Source organism: Schistocerca americana, chromosome 7 (assembly GCF_021461395.2).
Source record: "Schistocerca americana isolate TAMUIC-IGC-003095 chromosome 7, iqSchAmer2.1, whole genome shotgun sequence".
Taxonomy (NCBI): domain Eukaryota; kingdom Metazoa; phylum Arthropoda; class Insecta; order Orthoptera; family Acrididae; genus Schistocerca; species Schistocerca americana.
Window position 1 is genome coordinate 291141572 of NC_060125.1, and position 25611 is coordinate 291167182.

At 42.1% G+C, this 25611-nt stretch overlaps 1 protein-coding gene across 2 annotated transcripts in view; it reads right to left on the reverse strand.

The window, feature by feature from the left end:
- Positions 1-25611, reverse strand: part of LOC124622037 (myrosinase 1-like) — a 183233-nt gene that overhangs the window by 43505 nt on the left and 114117 nt on the right. For both annotated transcript variants that reach the window (XM_047147595.1, XM_047147596.1), the window contains exons 9-10: positions 21154-21305; positions 4322-4459 (exon numbers count right to left, since the gene is read on the reverse strand). In XM_047147595.1, coding sequence (XP_047003551.1) covers positions 4322-4459; positions 21154-21305 — 290 coding nt within the window. The remainder of the gene's footprint in view (positions 1-4321; positions 4460-21153; positions 21306-25611) is intronic.

Here is a 25611-nt window from a genome sequence, read left to right on the forward strand (position 1 = left end):
GTGAGGTCGGTAGCGTGGGGAGAACAGTGGTCGAGAGTGATATTTTCCAACGAATCTCGCTTTACTGTGGGAAGTGATTTTGACCACCAGTTAGTGTGGAGAGAGAGGGGAACGCGTTATATACACCACAGAGTCATCAGTATGGCCTAAGCGTTACGGTGTGGGCAGGCATTATGCACAATGGCCGAAGATCGCTTCATATCCTTGCGCGAGGTACGGTTACAGCAAAGTGGTATTGCAGGGAGATTATTTTGGATCATGTCCATCTGTTTAGGGGTACGATAGGTCCTGACCTCCTGTTTACGGACGACGACATTCCACCCCCCCCCCCCCCCCCCTCTCCCAGCACAAATGACGCTGAATTGTCGCACACATTGGAAAGTGAAGGTATTTAACGTGTGTAATACCCTGCGTACTTCAAAAATGGCTCTGAGTACTATGGGACTTAACATCTGAGGTCATCAGTCCCCTAGAACTTAGAACTACTTAAACCTAACTAACCTAAGGAAATCACACACATCCATGCCCGAGGCAGGATTCGAACCTGCGACCGTAGCGGTCGCGCGGTTCCAGACTGAAGCGCCTAGAAACGCTCGGCCACTACGGCCGGCCCCTGCGTACTTTCCTGAACTAAACCCTATAGAGCATGTCTGGGTGCTATTGGCAGACTTGTTTCTCAATGAACACACCTCCCCGAACCGTGCAAGAAGTGAAATCCACGTAGAGAGTGGAGTGGGACAGTATCCTCCAAGAACTCCTCAACAGTTTTGTAGCCAACATGAACAACTGGTGCAAAATGCCGAGTAGTGCCCGAGGAGGGCATATTGCTTACTGAGACTACGATATCAACCTTTATGTTGGGAGTTTGACCCGTGTCAAACATGAACGTTATTTATATCTGCTTTCCTGCTTTCTCGTGTGGTCAAGTCTGTACCATTTTTCGTTACGAATATACCACTCCACCTCTATTACGTATGTAATGTGTTTCCAACATTGCCTGTGATTATTTCTGGCCAACAGCGTATCTCTTCCTTAGCGATTGTCAAGCAGTGTAAGACTTTACGGAATACAAGGTTGTTCTGATCTAACGAAAGAGACGACTTTCGATAACTACATAAAACTGCTTGAAATATAGATCTTTTTACTTGCAGTTACTTTATAAGCTTTCTTCATGTGGTTTGATTTTTCGTATTTGGTTTCTCTGCTTCTTTTTTTAAAACTATACCCAGCTCATCTAACATGTTCAGATGGCTCTAAGCACTATGGGACTTAACATGTGAGGTCATAAAGTCCCCCAGACTTAGAACTACTTAAACCTAACTAACCTAAGGACATCACAAACATCCATGCCCGAGGCAGGATTCGAACCTGCGACCGTAGCAGCAGTGCGGTTCCCGACTGAAGTGCCTATAACCGCTCGGTCACAGCGGCCGGCTATTTAACATATACTGGAAGTCAGAACCACCACTAATGCGCAGTGACGTAACAGCTTTAGTGCGGTACATTTTCATCGACTAACACCGCAAAGCCTGGTAAGAGAGCAGTCCCCATCTTAATTTCGACTCTTAATTACAAAAGTCTTGTCAAGCAATGAATTCCTCGACATTGATAAGACGGTATTTTAACTGCAAGCCATACAGGTTATAAAAAGTTCTGTAGTTCCATCTTGTTTAAATAGAATTGGCCTGCGGCTGGTCAAAGACTTGAAGAGAATAAATACCGACAGCCGTAAATTTATTAATTATTTTATTGGACTACCAGTTTCATCTCACCGTCCACTCTGTTACAGGGATCACCTAATTTCATCTGGCTCCAGCAGATTTCTGAAACTTCTATGTAGACATAGACTACCCACACCTGTAACAAAAGCTAACACACTTGTCGTTAGAGGGGTGGGGAGTTCATTTCTACTGCGAAGTTTCAGAAATCTGCTGAAGTCAGCTGAAATCAGTGATGTCTATAATAGCGTGGACGTGGAGCGTGAGATGACTAATCCAACTACGTATGTAGGGGCCTGAAGACGGTGCCAGTGAGGCACCGAAACTGGTAATTCAATAAAATAATTAATAAATTTACGGCTGTCGATATTTATTTTCTTCAAGTACACTATGTGATCAAAAGTATTCGTACACCTGGCTGCAAATGACTTACAAGTTCGTGGCGCCCTACATCGGTAATGCTGGAATTCAGTACGGTGTTGGCCCACCGTTAACCTTAATGACAGCTTCCAAAACATCCCAAAGGTGTTCTATAGGATTCAGGTGAGGACTCTGTGCAGGCCAGTCCATTACAGGGATGTTATTGTCGTGTAACCACTCCGCCACAGGCCGTGTATTATGAACAGGTGCTCGATTGTGTTGAAAGATGCAATCGCCATCCCCGAATTGCTCTTCAACAGTGGGAAGCAAGAACGTGCTAAAACGTCACTGTAGGCCTGTGCTGTGATAGTGCCACGCAAAACAACAAGAGGGGGAAGCCCCCTCCATGAAAAACACGACCACACCGTAATACCACTGCCTCCGAATCTTACTGTTGGTACTACACACGCTGGCAGACGACGTTCATTGGGCATTCGCCATACCCACAGCCTGCCATCGGATCGCCACATTGTTTAGCTTGCTTCGTCGCTCCACACAACGTTTTTCCATTGTTCAGTCGTCCAATGCTTACGCTCCTTACACCAAGCGAGGCTTCGTTTGGCATTTACCGGCGTGATGTGTGGCTTATGAGCAACCGCTCGACCATGAAATCTGAGTTTTCTCACCTCCCGTCTAACTATCATAGTACTTGCATCACAACGCACCTAATATGAAAAACGTATGTTTTGAGGGGTATCCGGATACTTTTGACCACATAGTGTAGTATTGGGGCGTACGTGAACCAAAGCGAGTGGACGTAATATGTGCGTGGGTAAAGTTTGACAGTAGTCGTGTGTGATCGGCTGTCCCAACATCTACGTTAGGCTTAGGTAATTTCTTGGAGCAAAATAAATCGTAAAAAGTTTCTGCAGAGTGTTGGCTCAGTCGTCTACTACTCCTGGATCCCAATATCGTTATCATTTCAGGGAAGCATACTCTGCTACGACTGGAATGGTAAGGATGCGAGGATCCGGAAGTGGTAAGCGACTGAGTCCAACCTCATCCGAAAATTTTTGCAGTTTATTTTGCTCCAACAAATTACATGACACACGGAAATGATGGGACAGCCGATCACACACAAGAAACATCAAATTTTACCTCCGCAATGTAGTATGTTCACTCTCTTAGGCACAAGTTGGTAACATTACAATGTGTCCCAGGCAATGAAGCTCAACATTTATTTCGTTCAAATGCTGGTAATGACTGTTGCGTTGGTCTCACTGCAGGTGCACGTCAGTGAACTACCTTCTTGGATGGATCAGAACTTAGATCCACCACAAAGAAATGTTCCAGACCAGCAACGGAAGCCACTGAAGGAACCGAAGAGTTTATATGAGGCTACAGATGACACAGATAGCTCCAAAATGGAAATCCGTCGCTTTCCGGATTGGCGACCGTTGCTAGGGTGGGATGTGTTGGCATCCTCGCCAGAGCTAGAAGACTCTCTGGCCAATGTCCTACCAAATCTATCCTCTGTCCCACGCTTGTGCGTCATGTTAACACCAGTACATGCAGAACTAAGGCACTCTCATGAAGCGTCAAGGAAACTTCCAACACTGTACGTCGAGGCACCGACGCTTGCTTACAGTATATCGATATAAACATATCACGTATACAACAATGCTTTAGGTATAAGCATCAAGTCAACCATGGCATGTATAGTTTGCTGTTCCCAAATAACGTCTGTTATCTACGGAACGCCGAGAGTCTTTCCATGCATTTACCACCAAACGCTACACAGTTCATATAGGTTCAGGCAGGAATTAAACTCTTTTTTTCGTGTTACTATACCATAACTAAAATTACACACGCCTCAACCTTTTCATATCAGTCATAACTAGTTGCTATTGAATCTTTATTTTACTTGGTTTCAAAGTAAATGGAGTGGTTACCTCCCTCTTGAATTTAAACAAAAAATGATTTTAGTCTTGATCTTACTTGTTTCTTGAACTCTTATGTTTCTAATTACTTTAACGTTTGAGTAAAAATGTTATAGGTGGTAGTTGTGACATAAAACACAGAGTAGCGGAAATACATGCTGTATCACAGTTACAATGAAATGATAAGCAACCAGTTGCAGTTTATGCGACTGGTTGCATATTATTTCATGATATGCTACTACAGTTAGTGAAGATCGATAAAATACTATGTTCAGAGTTTTATCAGAAGTCGTAATTGCTCACCCCAGTGTAGGAGATACGCTGGTTGTCTTCCAGGGTGCCAGGGTCCGAGCAACCATTCTCGACGATCATTATGGGGAAACCAGGGTACGACTTAGCAAGCCAGTTGAGTACTCTGCGCAGCCCCCACGGAACAATTTGCTGCGATGGAAATAAAAATTAAAAAAAAATATGTGTTAAAGCAAGTAACACTATAGTCAACTTCTAGTGCAAAGAAAGACAACACTGTTCAATTCACAAAATGTTACGGAAATTAATTACAGCCATCAGTGCCAACATGTAAGTCGTTAATAACACCATCTGAGCACACAGCGTGGTATTGTTACATGATCAGGTACATGTTGCTCTCGTGTTCATCATGTGATCAGTACTGTCGTGGTACCGCTAAGAATTATTTAATTTTGTTACTTTTAGCTGTTGTTTCGTCAGAAATGAGCAACAAATGAAGCTGAAATCAATTAGTCCATACAAAGGTGTGTTCCATAGACATTGCTTTGTGCCGTAGTTTCCTTAATGCATGTGTTACCAAACATTTCCTCTGACAGAAAACTTTCAGAAATCTAGAACTTCGTTGGAATACCCTGTTTATTTTGAAGGTTTGTAAAATTTAAAAAAAGATTAAAATGTGAAAATCGATACAGTTTTAATGAAAAACCCATATTTAGGTGTATTGTCCAAAAAACTCAGTAAAACTATTGGTATTTGCGGGCTACTGGGGAAATTCCATAAACTTTGCCTGAAAGATAAATAGTGTCATGTGTCGGTGGTGTTAGTTATTAAACATTTAAAGCTATATATTTTACTTGTGTTTCCTGAAAATTGGTAAAATAGCAACGAAATCCGTATTTATGTGCGTTGTCTTAAAAAATACGTAAAATCAATCACGAAACCCAATTTACATGTCTTTTCTAAAAAAGTGCGGTAACACCAGTAAAACAGCAATGAAATGTATATGTTCTTAAAATACCAGTAAAAACTAGCCACGAAACCGTAATAGCGTTGTATGTTGCAGAAAACGGTTGTGTGTGCCGAAGACTCGCGGTAAATAGGCCAGAACCGTTGGCTGCTATACTACCCTCGAAATTTGCATATCATCTGAATTTACTGACTTTGCTGCTGCTGCAGTTAGATCCACATTGAGAATGACAGTCGTGGGACACTAAGGAGCGGTAGGAGCGGTGGTGGTAGATGGGAATCGATCACTAGCAGCACCATGTGGCCATCATTTTCTTTTGGCTCATAAATTACCATAACTAAAAGTGGCAGTTATCACTTCAAGCTAAAAGTGCTGAACACCTGGGTAGACGTGAAGGCAACTTCCCCACCAGGTGGTCATCTTGTCCATAAATTATGTTAAATGTCACGACAGTTATTGACCATTAATTGCCATTGTCATGACAGTGATGACCCATTTAAGGCCAGAATTCCTCCAAATCAACCCGAATCTTCCGACAGTCACTCAACTACGACACTTTCTCATACACAACACTTCCTCATGCACCACAGTTTCATCAACAAACAGTCGTAGATTACGGCTCGTCCTATCTGAAAGATCGTTTATGTTTGCAGGGAACAAGAGCACTCCTGTCACATGTGGGGCATCCATAACGACACCTCTGTCCCTGATGACGAGCTTTCTCTCCCTGAAACGTTTTCGCGCTAATCACGCACCGGAGAACACCAGCACAAAAATAGACGCCAGCAGGAGTGTACTGCATCAGTGATGAAGCCAGTTTAAAACCAGGATTAAGTCATGTAAGAAAAATACTGAGGGTAAAGTCAGTAGATGGAGCACCGAAGCTTGAGAAAGTAACAGACAAGGATGAGCAGGCCGCAGCGCCGCCGCGACACTTTGTTCTTCTGGAATACATGCAGAACGTAATCGATAACTTCACACTAGTGGCTCGAGGGCGGGCCGTGAGTGGCGCCTTGTTTGTGTTTGTGATTGTGCGTGTGTTTACATACGCCGGCAGTGCTGAGGAGAGTAGGCCAAGCAGCCAGCAGCCTGAAGTCACCGTCGGGATTAAAATGGTTGAGCCTTTAACAATCTCTTCTGCTCCTCAGACTTTCTGCATACATCGGTTTGGTCTTATTGCTAAACTAAGAACAAAAACAAAGTCTCTGTACTGGCCGAACGTTTCAGTATTGTCAGTTATGGCCGACTGTCTGGCTGCTTAAAGCCCTGTTTCGTTCTTTAACTGCACCTACACAAGGTGAAAGAGATAAGACAAATGTTCAAATGTGTGTGAAATCTTATGGGACTTAACTGCTAAGGTCACCAGTCCCTTAGCTTACACACTACTTAACTGCGGTGGTCTCGCGGTTCTAGGCGCTCAGTCCGGAACCGCGCGACTGCTACGGTCGCAGGTTCGAATCCTGCCTCGGGCATGGATGTGTGTGATGTCCTTAGGTTAGTTAGGTTTAAGCAGTTCTAAGTTCTAGGGGACTGATGACCACAGATGTTAAGTCCCATAGTGCTCAGAGCCATTTGAACCATTTGAATTACTTAACTTAAATTATCCTAAGGACGAACACGCACACCCCTGCCCATGGGAGGACTCGAACCCCAGCCGGGACAAGCCGCACAGTCCATGACTGCAGCGCCTTGGACCGCTCGGAAGAACTAAGGAAAGCCACTCAAAATATATATTGAGTCAATAAATGATCAAGGTGCGATTTTCACCAAGTTATACAGGACAATTTATCAAATTTACTGATGTTCTAAAGTAATTCTTATCGTTGATGGTGTTAGGACAGCAACCAGCCACAAATTTACTTTCAGTTCCTTTATTCAGAGGCTACCGTTACCGGTTTCGAATCGTTGTGATTCATCCTCAGACGGTTTACATGCTTTCTTTATGACATGTGGTGTGGTTTTTACAGATTCATTGTCCTAAAATGTAAATAATACATAATTATAAACACGCCACAACAAATGGTTGCTTTACAGATTTTCGTTGCATGTGACTTACGTGAAACGTCGGTTTCGAGTGTTTGTTTTCATAAGATTCGTCCAGCAAATGTAAATGCATTCCCACTGCATTCTTATTGTTGCACACGTAAATTGTTCTCACTGAACACTTAAGATTTGTCACTGAGATGATTTCTACCACGCACCACATGTTTTGATACATACAAAGAGCTTACAAACATATGAATATCACAGATGCTATGATACATCGTAACATTTGACGATGATCTCCTATGTTAGGAAAGGATCATATATTCATTTACACAACTGTAATGCCTTTTACACTAGTACAGAGACATTGAATTTTTTGTTGTTGATATTGCTAATATAATTATAAAGTTTTTCATATGTATATATATATATATATATATATATATATATATATTTAGAACTTTATAGGTAAAATAGTATATTATTTAATTATATTTAGCATCATGAGAATTACAGTAACATATAAATTTGCTACTTGATCTGCAGATAGGTGTACTAATATTATTTGCTTTGCAGGCTGGAAAGTAATTTTTGGAAATTTTTCAGGAAAGGGGAGTTAGCTAACTCTGTTTGTTCGTTAAGGATATAGTCTGGGGTGCTGTTTGGTGTGTGTGTGTGTGTGTGTTTCTAATTCTTCTAATATATTCATAGTGGCTCCTTATTCTGCTAGATGCAAAATTTTTAAGTTGTCCTCAATGTTTCCTACTGAATGGTTTTCTTCAGCAATATGGGCTGCAAATGGTGATTTGTTCAAGTTACTAAGTCTGAGAGCATCAATATGTTCTTTGTATCTAATTTCAAGACTTCTGCCTGTCTGTCCAATGTAGAATTTTGGGCATGAATCACATCTGAGTTTGTATATTCCTGATTTACAGTAGGGCTCTTGGAGGTATTTCCATCATGGATTACTTTTTGTTGTAATTTATTATTTGTGGAAAAGCTGATTGTGATATTTTTCTTCTTTTTAAATAAGAATTCTTATGGTTTATATTAGCCGAATTACGACATAAAATCTGTCTTTTTTCCAATGGAACTATATACGTTTATCCGTGACACTTGAAAGAACTTCAACAGCATAACATGTATGGGACGTGATCAAATAGTTTGAAGACAACCCCTGTCCTGTCCTGCCGTCAGGAGAAGAGGTTCCACAAACGTCTACCCATTATACCAAATAATGTAAGCAAACATGTAACTATGGCATGGGTCTTTGGTTTATTATCACGATTGTTATACCAAGTGCTCAGATGTTGACCTTGAGCGATGATGCACGGTATAAAGTATTTCGGGTTAGGTGGTTGGTTAATTGGTTGATTTGAGGGGGGAGAGCAAACAGGGAGGTCATCGGCCACGACTATTTCTGAAGAAACAATATCGCACTTTGAAGTTGATCTGGAGTTAACAGCAGTGCAGACCTGTGTTATAAGGCATTTCATGCCTTCGGGAGTCGTTGGTGCTTCCTAATAGACCGGTTGCTTTAATTATCGCCACAGGTAAAAGTATACAAGTATTAAGTTTGGTGAGTGTGCATACAAATTTGCGTTTCCTGAACGACCGTTCCAATTGTCAACACGTTCTCTTCAGAGGATCTGCCATTATATGGATGGGATGTGACAACCGTCATGCTGATACCATGGAGATTTTATCTACATCTACATCTACGTGATTACTCTGCTATTCACAATAAAGTGCCTGACGGAGGGTTCAGTGAACCACCTTCATGCTGTCTCTCTACCGTTCCAATCTCGAACGGCACACGGGAAAAACGAGCACTTAAATTTTTCCGTGCGAGCCCCGATTTCTCTTATTTTATCGTGATTATCATTTCTCCCTATGTTGGTGGGTGCCAACAGAATGAGAAAACTGGTGATTGAAATTTCATGAGAAGATCTCGTCGCAACGAAAAACGCCTTTGTCTTAATGATAGCCACGCCAGTTCACGTATCATGTCTGTGACACTATCTCCCCTATTTCGCGATAATAAAAAGCGAGCTGCCCTTCTTTGTGCTTTTTCGATGTCATCCGTCAGTCCCACTCGATGCGGATCCCACACCGCACAGCAGTACTCCAGAATAGGGCGGACAAGCGTGGTTTAATCAGTCTTTTTAGTAAACGTGTTGCACCTTCTAAGTGTTCTGCCAATGAATCGCAGTCTTTGGTTTGTTCTACCCACAACATTATCTATGTGATCGTTCCAATTTAGGTTATTTGTAATTGTAATCCCTAGGTAAGTATTTAATTGAGTTTACAGCCCTCAGATTTGTGTGACTTATCGCTTAATCGAATTTTAGCTGATTTCTTTTAGTACTCCTGTGAGTAACTTCGCACTTTTCTTTATTCATGGTCAATTGCCACTTTTCGCACCATACAGATATCTTATCTAAATCATTTTACAAGTCGTTTTGATCATCTGATGACTTTACAAGACGGTAAATGACAGCATCATCTGCAAACAGTCTAAGACGGCTACTCAGATTGTCTCCTATGTCGTTAATATAGATCCGGAACAATAGAGGGTCTATAACACTTCCTTGGGGAGCAGCGCATATTACTTCTGTTTTACTCGACGATTTTCCGTCTATTACTACGAACTGTGACCTTTCTGACAGGAAATCACGAATCCAGACGCACAACTGAGGCGATACTCCGTAGGCACGCAGTTTGATTAGAAGACGCTTGTGAGGAACGGTGTCGAAAGCCTTCTGGAAATCTAAAAATATGGAATCAATTTGACATCCCCTGTCGATAACACTTATTACTTCATGAGTATAAAGAGCTAGTTGTGTTTCACAAGAACGATATTTTCTGAATCCGTGCTGACGACATGTCAAAAAAATGGTTCATACGGCTCTGAGCACTATGGGACTTAACTTCTGAGTTCATCAGTCCCCTAGAACTTTGAATTACTTAAACCTAACTAATCTAAGGACATCACACACTTCCATGCTCGAGGCAGGATTCGAACCTGCGACCGTAGCAGTCGCGCGGTTCCAGACTGTAGCGCCTAGAACCGCTCGGCCACCCCGGGCGGCGACGATATGTCAATAAATCGCTTTCTTCGAGGTACTTCATAATGTTCTAATACAGTATATGTTGTAAAACCCTACTGCAGATCGACGTTAGTGATATAGGCCTGTAATTCAGCGGATTATTCCTACTTCCCTTTTTGGGTATTGGTGTGACTTGAGCACTTTTCCAGTCTTTAGGTACGTAAATTATGTCTAATGGGATGTCTTCCAATAATTACGGCAGCAGCCTACCTTAAGAACTCGAGATTCTTGATTGTATTGAGATTCTCATCAATAAATCAGGAATCAACGACAAAGGTCATGAAAAACACTCACCAAACATCGACGGATCAACAGCATTATTTTTTACAACTGCGTGTATTCTTAACTACAGTTAGTGTATACAGCGAAAATTCACTTGCCCATCGTTTCCTAACGATGCTTCTCCCTTAAGCAAAATTTTGCGTAGATATATCGCATCGCTTGCACTTCCTTGGCGTATTTTACTCTCCACACTTCCAGTTTCTCAAATTTTTTACAATGTTTGCGAAGACATATCTTGAATGTCTGGCACGATCTGGTTATCATCAGCATATAACTGCACACATCGCTACTAGTTTTGCGACTTTCGCCATAAACGATATTCATTTTTTCGACTTTCGTATACATTATGAATCTCTCAGTAACTTTACGAACAAGTTATTGCTACAGCAGCAGAACACAGATCGCTGGGCTTCAAGCTCACAGCTAAACACAAGAACCACGCCTAGGGTACGTGTTTGCTTACATTTGGTTTAACAGGACAGACGTTTGTGGAACGACTTATCCTGATGGCACAGGAATGGTTTGAGGCGTTGTAAATTTGATGCTACTTGATCAAGTCTCATACATTTGTGTCGTTAAAATGCTTTTAGAAACTTCTTCAAATTCCACGAGAGAAAGTATATAGTTCTATTAGAAAAAAACAAAGGCGGTGTCGTAATTCGGTGACTATAAATGATAAAAATCACTTGTGAACGTCAGGAAATCGGCCATATTGTCCGCTGTATCTTGGGTGAAGACCACACCTCGAAATAGTTTCTCATAACTGTGGATATATGGAGTGGTTATAATTAAAACTAAACACAGAGGTTCAGCGTGGGCTCTAAACATCATGTGGCAGAGAAATTGATAAATATTGTAATGCATTAATATGGAAACGATTTAAGCACGAAAAATATTAGTTCCAGTTTTGGCCACAAGGTGTAAATCTGGCACAGTGATTGAAAGAAGGACTTGTTGAAATGTTTCCATACGTAATATTGTAGATTAGAAAAGGACGTGGGCAGAAAAGGTCAAACAACTAAGAAAGGCAAAATGATGATTTTATTATTAACCGCCGCTTACACAGTTTATTCGATACGAGCACCGGAGTCGTCGACGAAATGCTGTGCAGCCCAAGATTTGCACCTGGTGGCAAAAATTGGAACTAATTTTTTCGTGCGTAAAGCGATACCGCATTAAGGGGAGGCTTACTATCTTTGGCCCGAGAAAAGCATGTTCTTTGAGAATTTTTTTCTCGGGATGTGTCATAGATATCAGTGTCAAATTTGGTCAAACTGTTTATTAATATTTTCTCTACAAACTGAAATTTTCTCGACCGCGAATGTCGAGGAGCAAAGGCGGAAGTGCCGTCGGAACGAAACAAAGTTTCGATGTAGACCTCCACAAGCGGTGTGTCGCAGGTCAGCCGGGTCGTCTGAAATCAAAATTGAGTTGACGTTAGCGAAGTATATAAGATTCTTTAGGAGTTGTAACTCGCTTAAGTTATATGGACCGTAGGAAACAAAATGGCCGCCATTTGAAAAAAGTAGGGTTTTTTTCATCGATTTTTCGACTTCGTTGGCCAAGTAAAAATATTTATAGTTGATGGAACGGAATACAAGAGGTACAACTGCTAGACAATTTAGTTATATTCGTCGGAAACAAAGAATCATGCCAATCGGTTCATTACATTTGAAGTTACCATACCGCGCAATAAAGAAAGTAATTTCGGGAAAAACGCGTTTGAAGTTTTGACTACATATAAATGCAATATTATACAACTTAGCTCAATCTGTTATTCCGGGTCCATAAACTAGTCCTTCCTTTTCCTCATAGAGGTCGTTCTGCTCGATCTGGGCCATCCTGCGCTGCTCCAGAGACGTTCGTACGGCCGGTGACAAGCGGTTTTCGGCCGCTTGAATCCAGTGGTCGTCCGAATGCTTGGCGAACTCCGTCGAATAGAGTCCCAGGGTGACCTCCATCGTTGTCATGGGCTTCTGAATTGCTGAATACCCTTCGTTGAAGGTGCTCACTGCCAGGAAAGTCGCAATCTCCACAGTCCTCGCACCAGAATGCAAATGCTCGGGGGCTAACTTCCAAAAACACGCGTTCAAACTTTCATTTGAAGTTTTCGTGTTTCCTCCCAAGCACTGGTACAATAACTCGTCCTCCGAAAGAGTCTCGTAGATTGGATGAATCACTTTTTGACCTTCCTTGGAGAGCGGCTGCTCGTGTTGATATTCGTCCAGATGTCCGGTAGCCTCTGCAATGCTCCACTTGCACCAACTAGTTTCCCCAGCCGGACAATTTTGGTGTTGTGGGTGGTCATCCGTCGAACACTTGTGGAAATACGTCGCCCAAATTGCCTTCTTCATCTGTTCTACCGAATTGGAATGCCATCGGATTGCCAAGCCGTACTACGTCATAAGCTTTTTGATCACTTTATCAGTTTTAGTCATGGGTAAGAAAACAGAATAATTTTTCGCCGCTACAAAGTCGAAATTCCCGAAATAAGTGGTGCCTGAAAAAGGCCGATTTCAGGCAGGTGCATTTTTTTGTACAACCGCGAATAACAAACATTTCCGTTCCGTACTCGGAAAAACTGTTTCAGGGGAGGATTCTAAACACTTTTAGGGATCCAAAAATGCTATTTTTAAAAATCGATTTTTTGAAACAAAAGATAGTAAAAAAGGTTCAGATGGCTCTGAGCACTATGGGACTTAACATATGAGGTCACCAGTCCCCTAGAACTTAGAACTACTTAAACCTAACTGACCTAAGGACATCACACACATCCATGGCCGAGGCAGGATTCGAACCTTCTACCGCAGCAAAAGATAGCAAACTTCCCCTTAACTCATTCGCATATCTCCCAAGATGCGCTACCATACGATAATTGTAACCCACATTGGACCTCCGTGAGTAGCTACACTTCATTTATAACCACCTGAGTTTGGGGTGGTCTGTGTCAGCTGCCTTACTCTGTATATACGTTACTGCAGTTGCACCTAATTTCGTATACTCCAGCACACTGTAGCGGATCTGGTTGGTCTTTCGTGGATCTTAAAATGTCTTTTGGTTTATAACTGATCAAAAAAATTTATTCTAAACCTTTACGCTGGATGATCATTCTGATGTGATGTATTACGATCTTTATCTATGGGAGAAACAAGAAATCTCGCTGCGCTGTGGCCTGCTCTTCTTTGTCTTTTACATTCTCAGGCTTCAGAACTCGGTCTGCTTACTTTCCATCATTGCAATTTTTATTATCTATTGTTTATCTTAGATGGCTTAATTCTGGCTTTTAATTGGCTGCAACGGTGACACGATACGGTCTTGCTGTCAGTATGCTGTGTTTATGCGGAAATTCTCAGATTGTCAATGACGTGAAGATCTTTCAGAGAGACACAACTTGTCATTAAAGGTATCGTCAGAAACTCCCCACAGATGTATGATAGGAGCGCTCTTGTCTTCTGTATATATAAACGATCTGTCAGATAGGGAGAGCAGCAACAGTTTGTTGATGAAACTGTAGATTACTGGGAAGTGCCGTCGTTGGTTGGCTATAGGACAATACAGGATGATGTGGACAGAATTTCTGTTAGGTTTAACGAATGGCAGTTTGCTCTAAATATGGTAAAACACAGGAACGCAGATGAGTAGGGAAAACAATCCTGTAATATTCGAATATTGCTGTAGTGGTGTGGTGCTTGAGACAGTCACATCGATTGAGTACCTTGGTATAACATTTCAAAGCGATATGAAATGGAATGAACATACAAGGTCCGGTGTAGGTAAGGTGAAGAGTCGAATTCTGTTTATAAGGAGTATTCTACGGAAGTGCAGCTCATCTGTGAAAGCGATGTGCAGTAGGGAAGTGTAGCTCATCTGTAAAACAGCCCATCTGCACAACACTCGTGCGACCCATTCTTGAATACCGCTGGAATGTTCGGAATTCCCAGTCAATTAATAGACGTTCTGCAGTGGTAGGTTCGATCCTCGTATGAGCGCTAGAGAACTGCTTCATGAAGTTTCTGAAGGCAATACGATATACTTTACGCAAAACGCAAATTACACAGTTTGCAGAACCAGCAAAGCAAAGCAATCATTCCACTATCAACGTAAATCTTGCATAAGGCTGAAACAAACCTATGCCTTTGTGGTATCTGTTCAGCAGTAGATGACGATACAGCTGTATCAAATGGATCTCTCGATACCATTCTTTTTCTGAAATTATTTCTTTGAAATCTGCGTATCTTATTTTCAGTATGGTTATTTTCGGGACTATTCAGATATTTAGCGACTATCAGTCGAAATTTAATTTAACATACTGCATTTTTTCCTTTATACTTTGAAAATCTGTTTCATTATAGTTTCATTTTATCCCTGAAAACATTAATTATCTTTCGAAATCATATTTGTCACTTGTGCCAGTCATCAGTAAATAAACTTTTGGCCATTGATAAATTAATAAAAACTCATTATAGAAATTATATTCATGGTTAGGAAATCATTCATTCTTTTTAAAAGATATTTGCAATTCGAATAATATTTTCTACATAAAGATTTTCGCAGTCTGAGCGTTCTGACATTCATTAAACTCTTTGTACTACCGAAATGTAATTTCCTTGCCAATTTTGTGTCTTCTGTAAACAGTTGAAGAATAGGAGTCTGCGAGAAAAGTTTGTGGAGAACAGACATGGGGGAGATAAATCTGGGACTTATTCTCATAGTATTTTTTTTTATGTAGGATTTGTAAAGATTCGACCATGTATGAAAGTTTTTATGTTCAAGAATGTTTTGACTTTGATTCTGATCAACTACAGAAAAGTGGTTATAAATAAATCTCTTATTTAAACGTTCATCCAATGGCACTTTTTCAAAAGTGAGCAGGAACTGATTATTGGCATAACTGTTTCATGAACGCATTACGCTGGACCATCGATAGCAAGGAGAAAGATTTGGTTCAAAAACATTTCAAACCCTGACCTTTTACCAGAGAGCATACCCCTTCTACTTCACAGAACAGTGAGCTGTGACATTATCTACAACATCAAGAGTACAAGATGACTATAATTGTCTAACAGCTCTTTATAACAACAATAAACATAGGCACTGCCTATCTACAACCTTAATTCCAAAATTGATCAGAATACATTTCTACGTCTGTTATTCTAGACATAAATGTCGAAAAACAATTTTATTTTAATTAACTCTCATGATGTTTAACCAGACTGTGTGACTGGATTTTTAGACGCCTCACAAATACAAGATAAGAGAAATCACGCTTTGTACGGTAGCAGATAGGAATCACCTTTTCCCTCACGCCATTCGTGAGTGCAACGAGAGAGAGAGAGAGAGAGAGAGAGAGAGAGAGAGACTAGCTGTGGTACTAGGTATCCTCCATCAAGAACAGTATGGTGACTTGTGCATATGTATGTAGATGTACCATAACATTTGGTGCTGCTGTAGGTATATAAAAACACGTTTGTATTCGAATGCAATGTTGTGTCAAAATTTGAAAGCAATCGTTGAAGAACTTTCGGAACATACTATTTATGCAGATAACACTTTGTAACACGTGTATCGCAAACTACTTGGTGATTTTGTTACGATTATATTATCATTAGTCATGTGAACTTGCTACATTTTGTTTGGAGTGGAAAATATTCGTCTTCTCCCCAGAAGGGAGTGATTCTACAGGAATAGGCAGATTCTCGTAGGTTCGGCAGAAGATTTTTCATGGCGCATCCAAAGCAGGGAATGAGCAGCTCCTGGGTGGTCGCCAGTTTTAGCGGAAATGGTCCCGTTTCCCGAAATACTGCATTGTACCTATTGTTGACAGCTCCTCGTGTTAATCTGCTTGCCAACAGCATCTACATTTGCGTCTACATCTACATCCATACTCCGCAAGCCACCTAACGGTGTGTGGCGGAGGGTACCATGAGTACCTCTATCGGTTTTCCCTTCTATTCCAGTCTTGTATTGTTCGTGGGAAGAAGGATTGTCGGTATGCCTCTATGTGGGCTCTAATCTCTCTGATTTTATTCTCATGGTCTCTTCGCGAGATATACATAGGAGGGAGCAGTATACTGCTTGACTCCTCGGTAAAGGTATGTTCTCGAAACTTCAACAAAAGCCCATACCGAGCTACTGACTGTCTCTCCTGCAAAGTCTTCCACTGGAGTTTATCTATCATCTCCGTAACGCTTTCGCGATTACTAAATGATCCTGTAACGAAGCGCGCTGCTCTCCGCTGGATCTTCTCTATCTCTTCTATCAACCCTATCTGGTACGGATCCCACACTGCTGAGCAGTATTCAAGCAGTGGGCGAACAAGCGTACTGTAACCTACTTCCTTTGTTTTCAGATTGCATTTCCTTAGGATTCTTCCAATGAATCTCAGTCTGGCATCTGCTTTACCGACGATCAACTTTATATGATCATTCCATTTTAAATCACTCCTAATGCGTACTCCCAGATAATTTATAGAATTAACTGCTTCCAGTTGCTGACCTGCTATATTGTAGATTCAATTGCCATTCCCTGCACCATGCGTCAATTCGCTGCAGATTCTCCTGCATTTCAGTACAATTTTCCATTGTTACAACCTCTCGATATACCACAGCATCATCCGCAAAAAGCCTCAGCGAACTTCCGATGTCATCCACAAGGTCATTTATGTATATTGTGAATAGTAACGCTCCTACGACACTCCCCTGCGGCACACCTGAAATCACTCTTACTTCGGAAGACTTCTCTCCGTTGAGAATGACATGCTGCGTCCTGTTATCTAGGAACTCTTCAATCCAATCACACAATTGGTCTGATAGTCCATATGCTCTTACTTTGTTCATTAAACGACTGTGGGGAACTGTATCGAACGCCTTGCGGAAGTCAAGAAACACGGCTTCTACCTGGGAACCCGTGTCTATGGCCCTCTGAGTCTCATGGACGAATAGCGCGAGCTGGGTTTCAGACGACCGTCTTTTTCGAAACCCATGCTGATTCCTACAGAGTAGATTTCTAATGTCCAGGAAAGTCATTATACTCAAACATAATACGTGTTCCAAAATTCTACAACTGATCGACGTTAGAGATATGGGTCTATAGTTCTGCACATATGTTCGACGTTCCTTCTTGAAAACGGGGATGACTTGTGCCCTTTTCCAATCCTTTGGAACGCCACGCTCTTTTAGAGACATACGGTACACCGCTGCAAGAAGGGGGGCAAGTTCCTTCGCGTACTCTGTGTAAAATCGAACTGGTACCCCATCAGGTCCAGCGGCCTTTCCTCTTTCCTCTTTCTCTGTCCCTCTGTCGTCTATTTCGATATCTACCATTTTGTCATCTGTGCGACAATCTAGAGAAGGAACTACAGTGCAGTCTTCCTCTGTGAAACAGCTTTGGAAAAAGACATTTAATATTTCGGCCTTTAGTCTGTCATCCTCTGTTTCAGTACCAGTTTGGTCACAGAGTGTCTGGACATTTTGTTTTGATCCACCTACCGCTTTGACATAAGACTAAAATTTCTTACGATTTTCTGCCGAGTCAGTACTTAGAACTTCACTTTCGAATTCATTGAACGCCTCTGGCATAGCCCTTCTCACACTACATTTCGCTTCGCGCAATTTTTGTTTGTCTGCAAGACTTTGGCTATGTTTATGTTTGCTGTGATGTTCCCTTTGCTTCCGCAGCAGTTTTCTAACTCGGTTGTTGAACCGCGGTGGCTCTTTTCCATCTCTTACGATCTTGCTTGGCACATACTCATCTAACGCATATTGAACGATGGTTTTGAACTTTTTCCACATATCCTCAACACTATCTGTACTTGAGACAAAACTTTTGTATTGAGCCATCAGGTACTCTGAAATCTGCTCTTTGTCACTTTTGCTAAACAGAAAAATTTTCCTACCTTTTTTAATATTTCTATTTACGGCTGAAATCATCGATGCAGTAACCGCCTTATGATCGCTGATTCCCTGTTCTGCGTTAACTGTTTCAAACTATTCGGGTCTGTTTGTCACCAGAAGGTCTAATATGTTATTGCCACTAGTCGGTTCTCTGTTTAACTGCTCAAGGTAGTTTTCAGATAAAGCACTTCAAAAAATTTCACTGGATTCTTTGTCCCTGCCACCCGTTATCAACGTTTGAGTCTCTCAGTCTATATCCGGCAAATTAAAATCTCCACCCAGAACTATAACATGGTGGGGAAATCTACTCTAAATGTTTTCCAAATTATCCTTCAGGTGCTCAGCCACTACAGCTGCTGAGCCAGGGCGCCTGTAGAGACATCCTATTACCATGTCTGAGCCTGCTTTAACAGTGACCTTCACCCAGATTATTTCACATTTCGGATCTCCGTCAGTTTCCTTCGATACTATTGCACTTCTTATCGCTATAAACACACCTCCTCCTTCACTGTCCAGCCTGTCTCTGCGGTATACATCCCAATCTGACGTTGGCCTCCACAGCTTTCCTCCGAGGAGTGCCTAAAGGTGAAATTTGCCTTTCTGTCTGTTCATCAAAGGGTAGCTGCCTGCCAGCACTTCTCTAGCGTGAGAAAGTTCGGTGCTTCCCTTCAAAGTAATGCACCAACCACAAGAATCAGTGCAGATGGTGCTGAGCAATGGAGAGAGACTGTTCGAAACCAGTACCAGCCTCCTGGATCGCAATGACGCCGTTTGCAATTTCTGAATGGGAATTGCGCTTGAGAATCATGAGCTACAGGAGAGAACTTGGACAGCAGAGGTTTTGCTTCCCAACTATCATCTGGTGCTGACTGGCACCCCACTGTATTTGAAGAATGTATGTTTCGTCCGTGAAGTAGCTCAGAAAGCAGCTTACATTTTTCTCATTTTGTTATTTATCTGGAATAATCAGTTACTCAAATTAAATATTAGTTTTATTTATCTTTCTTTTGCGTGCTGCCCAGATTTCGAAGAATTCTTATTCATTTTTGATTCCTGCAGTCTTTAAATTAAACATAAGTCCCACAGGTTTTAGTGTCATTTTAGTTTAGTTTTTGAACATTCCTCTGTAATATTCGTTGTCAATTGTTCACTTATTTAGACTGAATAAAAGTTTTATATTCCCCACCTGACTTACACTTTGAGATCCTTAATGTCCTACAGCTGCAGTAGTTGACGCATAAGCTGTCGAACTATATTTCGATCTATTCCTGCTCTATTAATTGCATCACTGTTCGTGTTAATTATGTCATACATACCGCATAGGAACTTGTTATCCTGTAAGTAGGATGTAAATTAATTCCCATAAATCAGTGAAATCTAAATTTCACATGTTGGGTAATTGCCGAACAAATGATAAAGCAAACATTTTGGGTCCTTTTTAAAGACGAAATCCGACTCCTACAAATAAATGATTTTACTTTCATCCAAAATCTCTTACTATTATGGTTTATTTACAGGCCAACGAAAATCTAATTTCCTAGCTACTCCTGCCCTACAGCTTATTACAGAGAGCATAATGCCAATGACTCTTGTAAGCCAAGCATGTTGTAAAAGTATGGCTTAATCTATTGCATTACATTACACACCTTAATGGCACATGTCTTTTCCCCGAAGTTGAGTAAAATGTGGTGCAAGAGAAGACGTATTGAAAAGTGATTTGAGGTTTGAGGAGAATGGCGACGGCCAGTGTGAAGTCCACGCCTGTAAATTCACTGTACATCGACATTTGCGATCGTAATCGAACTCCAAAGGAAACTCTCCTCATGTGTAAGGTTGGAGTGCCGTTCTTGAGAACTTCTGGTCTTACCTACCAAGGACTTACATAATGTACACCACAATAAATTTATTTATTTATATCTATTGATTTCCTTACGTTCCATAAAACAATTTGGGCTAAAAATATTCGGACATGTTATAAAGGGTTCCCTACAAACATAATTTACAGAATGCAAAAGTTTTTCAATGGTATATTCACACAACTAACACAAAGTCGCGAACCTTTAGCACAAAGATTAAAGAAATGCAACACAGGTAGAGTGGTGTGTAGCTTTCTGAACAGTGACAAAGGTAATATTAACCAAGTGAAAATTGTTTTTCTCCTAGTGTTCGCAATGAGAATGCAACGCTTCTTTTTCAAAAAATTGACATTACTGATCACACTTACCACGAGAGGGATTTTCTGCAGGTGTAGAAGAAGAATTCTGAGATGCTCGAACAACAGACTACATAAAAATAGCGGGTTACTAGGACATATCGTTTTGATAGTACTTTTTTGGGATGAGAAAATGTTTGAATGCACTCGTTTGTCCCATCGTAGTCCACAGTGTAAGAAAAAGTAAAAATAAGAAAAGTAAACAATCCTTCAATTTCCACTTTCGATGAGAAGGCACCTTAGTCTTACAGTGAAAGCAGAAGCATTCAGTTTCTGCACACGATTCTGAATGTGATACATCCAAGAAAGCTCTACCTCTATATTCAGTCCTCCGAATTTAAAGTGTCGTGCCTTTTAGGTTGATGAACTTTTACTCTCTATGAGTTCATTTACTTTCCCTGTGCTTCAGTTAACCAGTGAGATGTTGGGGTACTTACGTCTTTAACAGGTGAAGAATCAACTACTGGGTAGCCATCTAAGAGGCCGCTGACAGCCCCGATATCATACTGCATGGATGGAATGCTGCCTGACGTTCCGTTAGTGATTTGCTGCGATGAGTAGTGTGTGATTCCCAAGAAGTCGGAAGCATCTATTAACAATCAAATGTTTGTTTAAGAACGTCTGGAAATGAAAAGAAAAAAGGGTAGAATTTAATGTCTTGCCTGCGTTGTGATAGTGAGCCTCCTGAGAGAATTCGCGCCTCATGATTTTGTGATTCTGCTATTGTTACCGCTACCAGTACTTGCTACTAATATTACCAGTACTTTGATTATTAATAATTTCATTGATCTCTCTCTTTCTTTCTCTCTCTCTCTCTCTCTCTCTCTCTCTCTCTCTCTCTCTCTCTCTCTCTCTCACACACACACACACACATATACACACAAAACACACACACACACACACACACACACACACACACACACACACACAAACGCACGGACAAAAACACTGCCTGTGTTGTATTGGTAACCTATTTGTTGTGCTCAGTAAGAATAGCAGATGCTACGTCTATATTTTGTTGTACGTTTCATCAGTAAAGTAAAAGCTTGTCTGGTGTAAGAATTTGTGGCTAATATTCAGGGCACGTTCCTCACATACACACTGCCTGTCATAAAGCGTGAAGCACGCAGAAGACGTGTTCAGATCACGTAGGCACCATTGGCTGGCATGTAAATTATTAGGTTTGCAATTCTCTGTGACAGGTAGTACGTCCGCCAGAATGTTTTAGGTATGTTCGTGTTTAGTATTCCAAGGCGTGGTACGATATATAGAGAAGAGCCAAAGAAACTGGTACACCTGCCTAATATCGTGTAGAGCCACCGCTAGCACGCAGGAGTGCCGCAACACGACGCGACATGGACTCGAGTAATGTCTGAAGTACTGTTGGAGCGAACACCACGAATCGTGCAGGGCCGTCCACAAATCCCTAAGAGTACGAGAAGGTGGAGATCTGTTCTGAACAGAACGCTGCAAGACATCCCAGATATGCTCAATAATGTTCGTGTCTAGGGAGTTTGGTGGCCAGCGTAAGTGTTTAAACTTAGAAGAGTGTTCCTTGGGCTATTCTGTAGCAAATCTGGACGTGTGGAGTGTCGCTTTGTCTTACTGGGATTGCCGAAGTCCGCCGGAATACGCAATGGACATGAATGGATGCAGGTGATCAGACAGGATGGTTACGTACGTGTCACCTAACAGAGTCGTATGTAGACGTACGAGGGGTGCCGTATCACTCTAACTGCACACACCCCACACCATTACAGAACCTCCACCAGCTTGAACAGTTCCCTGCTGACATATGGGGTCCATCGTTTCATGACGTTGTCTCCATAGCCGTACACGTCCGCCCTCTCGATACAATTTGAAACGAGACTCGTCCGAGCAGCCAACATGTTTCCAGTCATCAACAGTCAAATGTCGGCGTTGACGGACCCAGACGAGGGGTAAAGCTTTGTGTCAAGCAGTCATGGAGGGTACACGAGTGGGCCTTCGGCTCCGAAAACCCATATCGATGATGTTCCGTTGAATCATTCGCACGCTGACGCTTGTTGACGGTCTAGCACTGAAATCTGCAACAATTTGCGGAAGGGTTGCATTTCTGTCACGTTGAACGATTCTCTTCAGTCGTCGCTGGTCCCGGTCCGGCAGGATCAGTCGTCGTTGGTCATGTTGTAGGTCGTTTTTCCGGCCGCAGCGATGTCGTAGATTTGATGTTTTACCGGATTCCTGACAATCACGGTACACTCGCAGATGCGTCGTCAGTCTTCCCATCGACCACGTCTGACCACTGGCAAGAGTGGATCACCATGTTGTGCACCAACAACATCGTAACTTCTTTACAACTGCGCCCGCCATGGGAGAATAAGGCATGCAATATACTGTACCATCCCACACCCCATTGGTCGGAGGATAGTAGCAGCGGGTTTATGGAATTAACATCCCACACGCAGACTGACATTAACACCACAGCAAAAATAGCTGCGTTAGGAGTGGTGTCGTGACTGGGAAGCATGGACTATTGATAAATGGGATCGCATTGTTTTCAGGGATAAACTGCGTTTCTGCCACCGTTGGCGAGTTTGGCAGCAAACTGGAGAGGTCCCATTCTTCCAATGTTTTGGAGAGACAGAACTGTGTTACTCGTGTCGCCATGGTTTTGGGAGGGATGGGGTATGATTTCAGGTCACGACTGGCGGTGATTAAGGGAAGCTGCTGTAGAATTTTGGAACAAGTATTATGTTCGAGGATAATGACTTTTCTGGAGACTAGAAATCTACTCTGTAGGAATCAGCATGGACTTCGAAAAAGACGGTCGTCTGAAACCCAGCTCGCGCTATTCGTCCACAAGACTCAGAGGGCCATAGACACGGGTTCACAGGTAGATGCCGTGTTTCTTGACTTCCGCAAGGCGTTCGATACAGTTTCCCACAGTCGTTTAATGAACAAAGTAAGAGCATATGGACTACCAGAGTAATTGTGTGATTGGATTAAAGATAACAGAACGCAGCATGTCATTCTCAACGGAGAGAAATCTTCCGAAGTAAGAGTGATTTCAGGTGTGCCGCAGGGGAGTGTCATAGGACCGTTGCTGTTCACAATATACATAAATGACCTTATGGATGACATCGGAAGTTCACTGAGGCTTTTTGCAGATGATGCTGTGGTGTATCGAGAGGTTGTAACAATGGAAAATTGTACTGAAATGCAGGAGGTTCTGCAGCGAATTGACGCATGGTGCAGGGAATGGCAATTGAATCTCAATGTAGACAAGTGTAATGTGCTGCGAATACATAGAAAGATAGATCCCTTATCATTTAGCTACAAAATAGCAGGTCAGCAACTGGAAGCAGTTAATTCTATAAATTATCTGGGAATACGCATTAGGAGTGATCTAAAATGGAATGATCATATAAAGTTGATCGTCGGTAAAGCAGATGCCAGACTGAGATTCATTGGAAGAATCCTAGGGAAATGCAATCCGAAAACAAAGGAAGTAGGTTACAGTACGCTTGTTCGCCCACTGCTTGAATACTGCTCAGCAGTGTGGGATCCGTACCAGATAGGGTTGGTAGAAGAGATAGAGAAGATCCAACGGAGAGCAGCGCGCTTCATTACAGGATCATTTAGTAATTGCGAAAGCGTTACGGAGATGATAGATAAACTCCAGTGGAAGACTCTGCAGGATAGACGCTCAGTAGCTCGGTACGGGCTTTTGATAAAGTTTCGAGAACATACCTTCACCGAGGAGTCAAGCAGTATATTGCTCCCTCCTACGTATATCTCGCGAAGAGACCATGAGGATAAAATCAGAGAGATTAGAGCCCACACAGAAGCATACCGGCAATCCTTCTTTCCACAAGCAATACGAGACTGGAATAGAAGGGAGAACCGATAGAGGTACTCAAGCTACCCTCCGCCACACACCGTCAGGTGGCTTGCGGAGTATGGATGTAGATGAAGATGTAGATGTAGAACTGTGACGGGACAGCGATACGTCACGGACATCCTGCGACCTCACATATGACAGTTTCGAGGTGCCATTTTGTAACAGGGTAACGCTATCTACTGATGGCACTTGTCTGTATGAACAGTCTTAGTGAAGTTAAGGTACTCCTTTGGCCAGCAAGATCCCCAGATATAACAGAATTCGGATGTCACCTCGGTCCTAGTATGCGGGATATCGAAGTCAGTTACAACAGTTATGGGCCAGAATGCCTCAGGAGACGATACAACAGATTTTCGACACGCTTCACAACTGAATCAGTGCACGCATCTAGGTGAGAGAGAGGGGAGCGTGAAACGTCATACTCTTATGTGGACTCACATTTTCCAGGTTCTTTGTAAATCTGACCTGATTCTGTAATCACTGAAATAGCCTCGTCTACACTCTTAAAATGCGAAGCTCCAATTCGTTTCCTCCTCACCTTAAGAATGCTTCACGTCTTTTGTCAGCAATAAATATGTAACGTATGTCTGCAGTGTCGTGTACGGTCTCCCAGCCTTCCACGAAACGGGCTCGAAGATTCCTTGTATTTGGTTCCGAGATTCCGTACATCGTAAGAGGTTAAGGTGGAGGGGGTGGGTTAACCTCTCCGTAACAATCAACGCCTACTGTGTTCTCGGCAGACTACTGCGAAGCCGACGCCACCAACACTGAAATCAGGAGAAGCTGCATCGTGCAAGTGGAAATGTCTCGTCGCTCTGATGAACGCAAACCTCCTAGCAGACCTGAAAGCCAGGAAGGGCATTCTCTAAGGAACCACTGTAGTTCATCCGTTGTGCCTTGGTGGTAAACCACGAGACTAACAGTCATCAACAACACGAGTCTAAACAAATAGATAATCTTTGTTGATGGCGCATTTCAGCTGCTTCGTGACGGCTCACGTCAGTTTCTATCT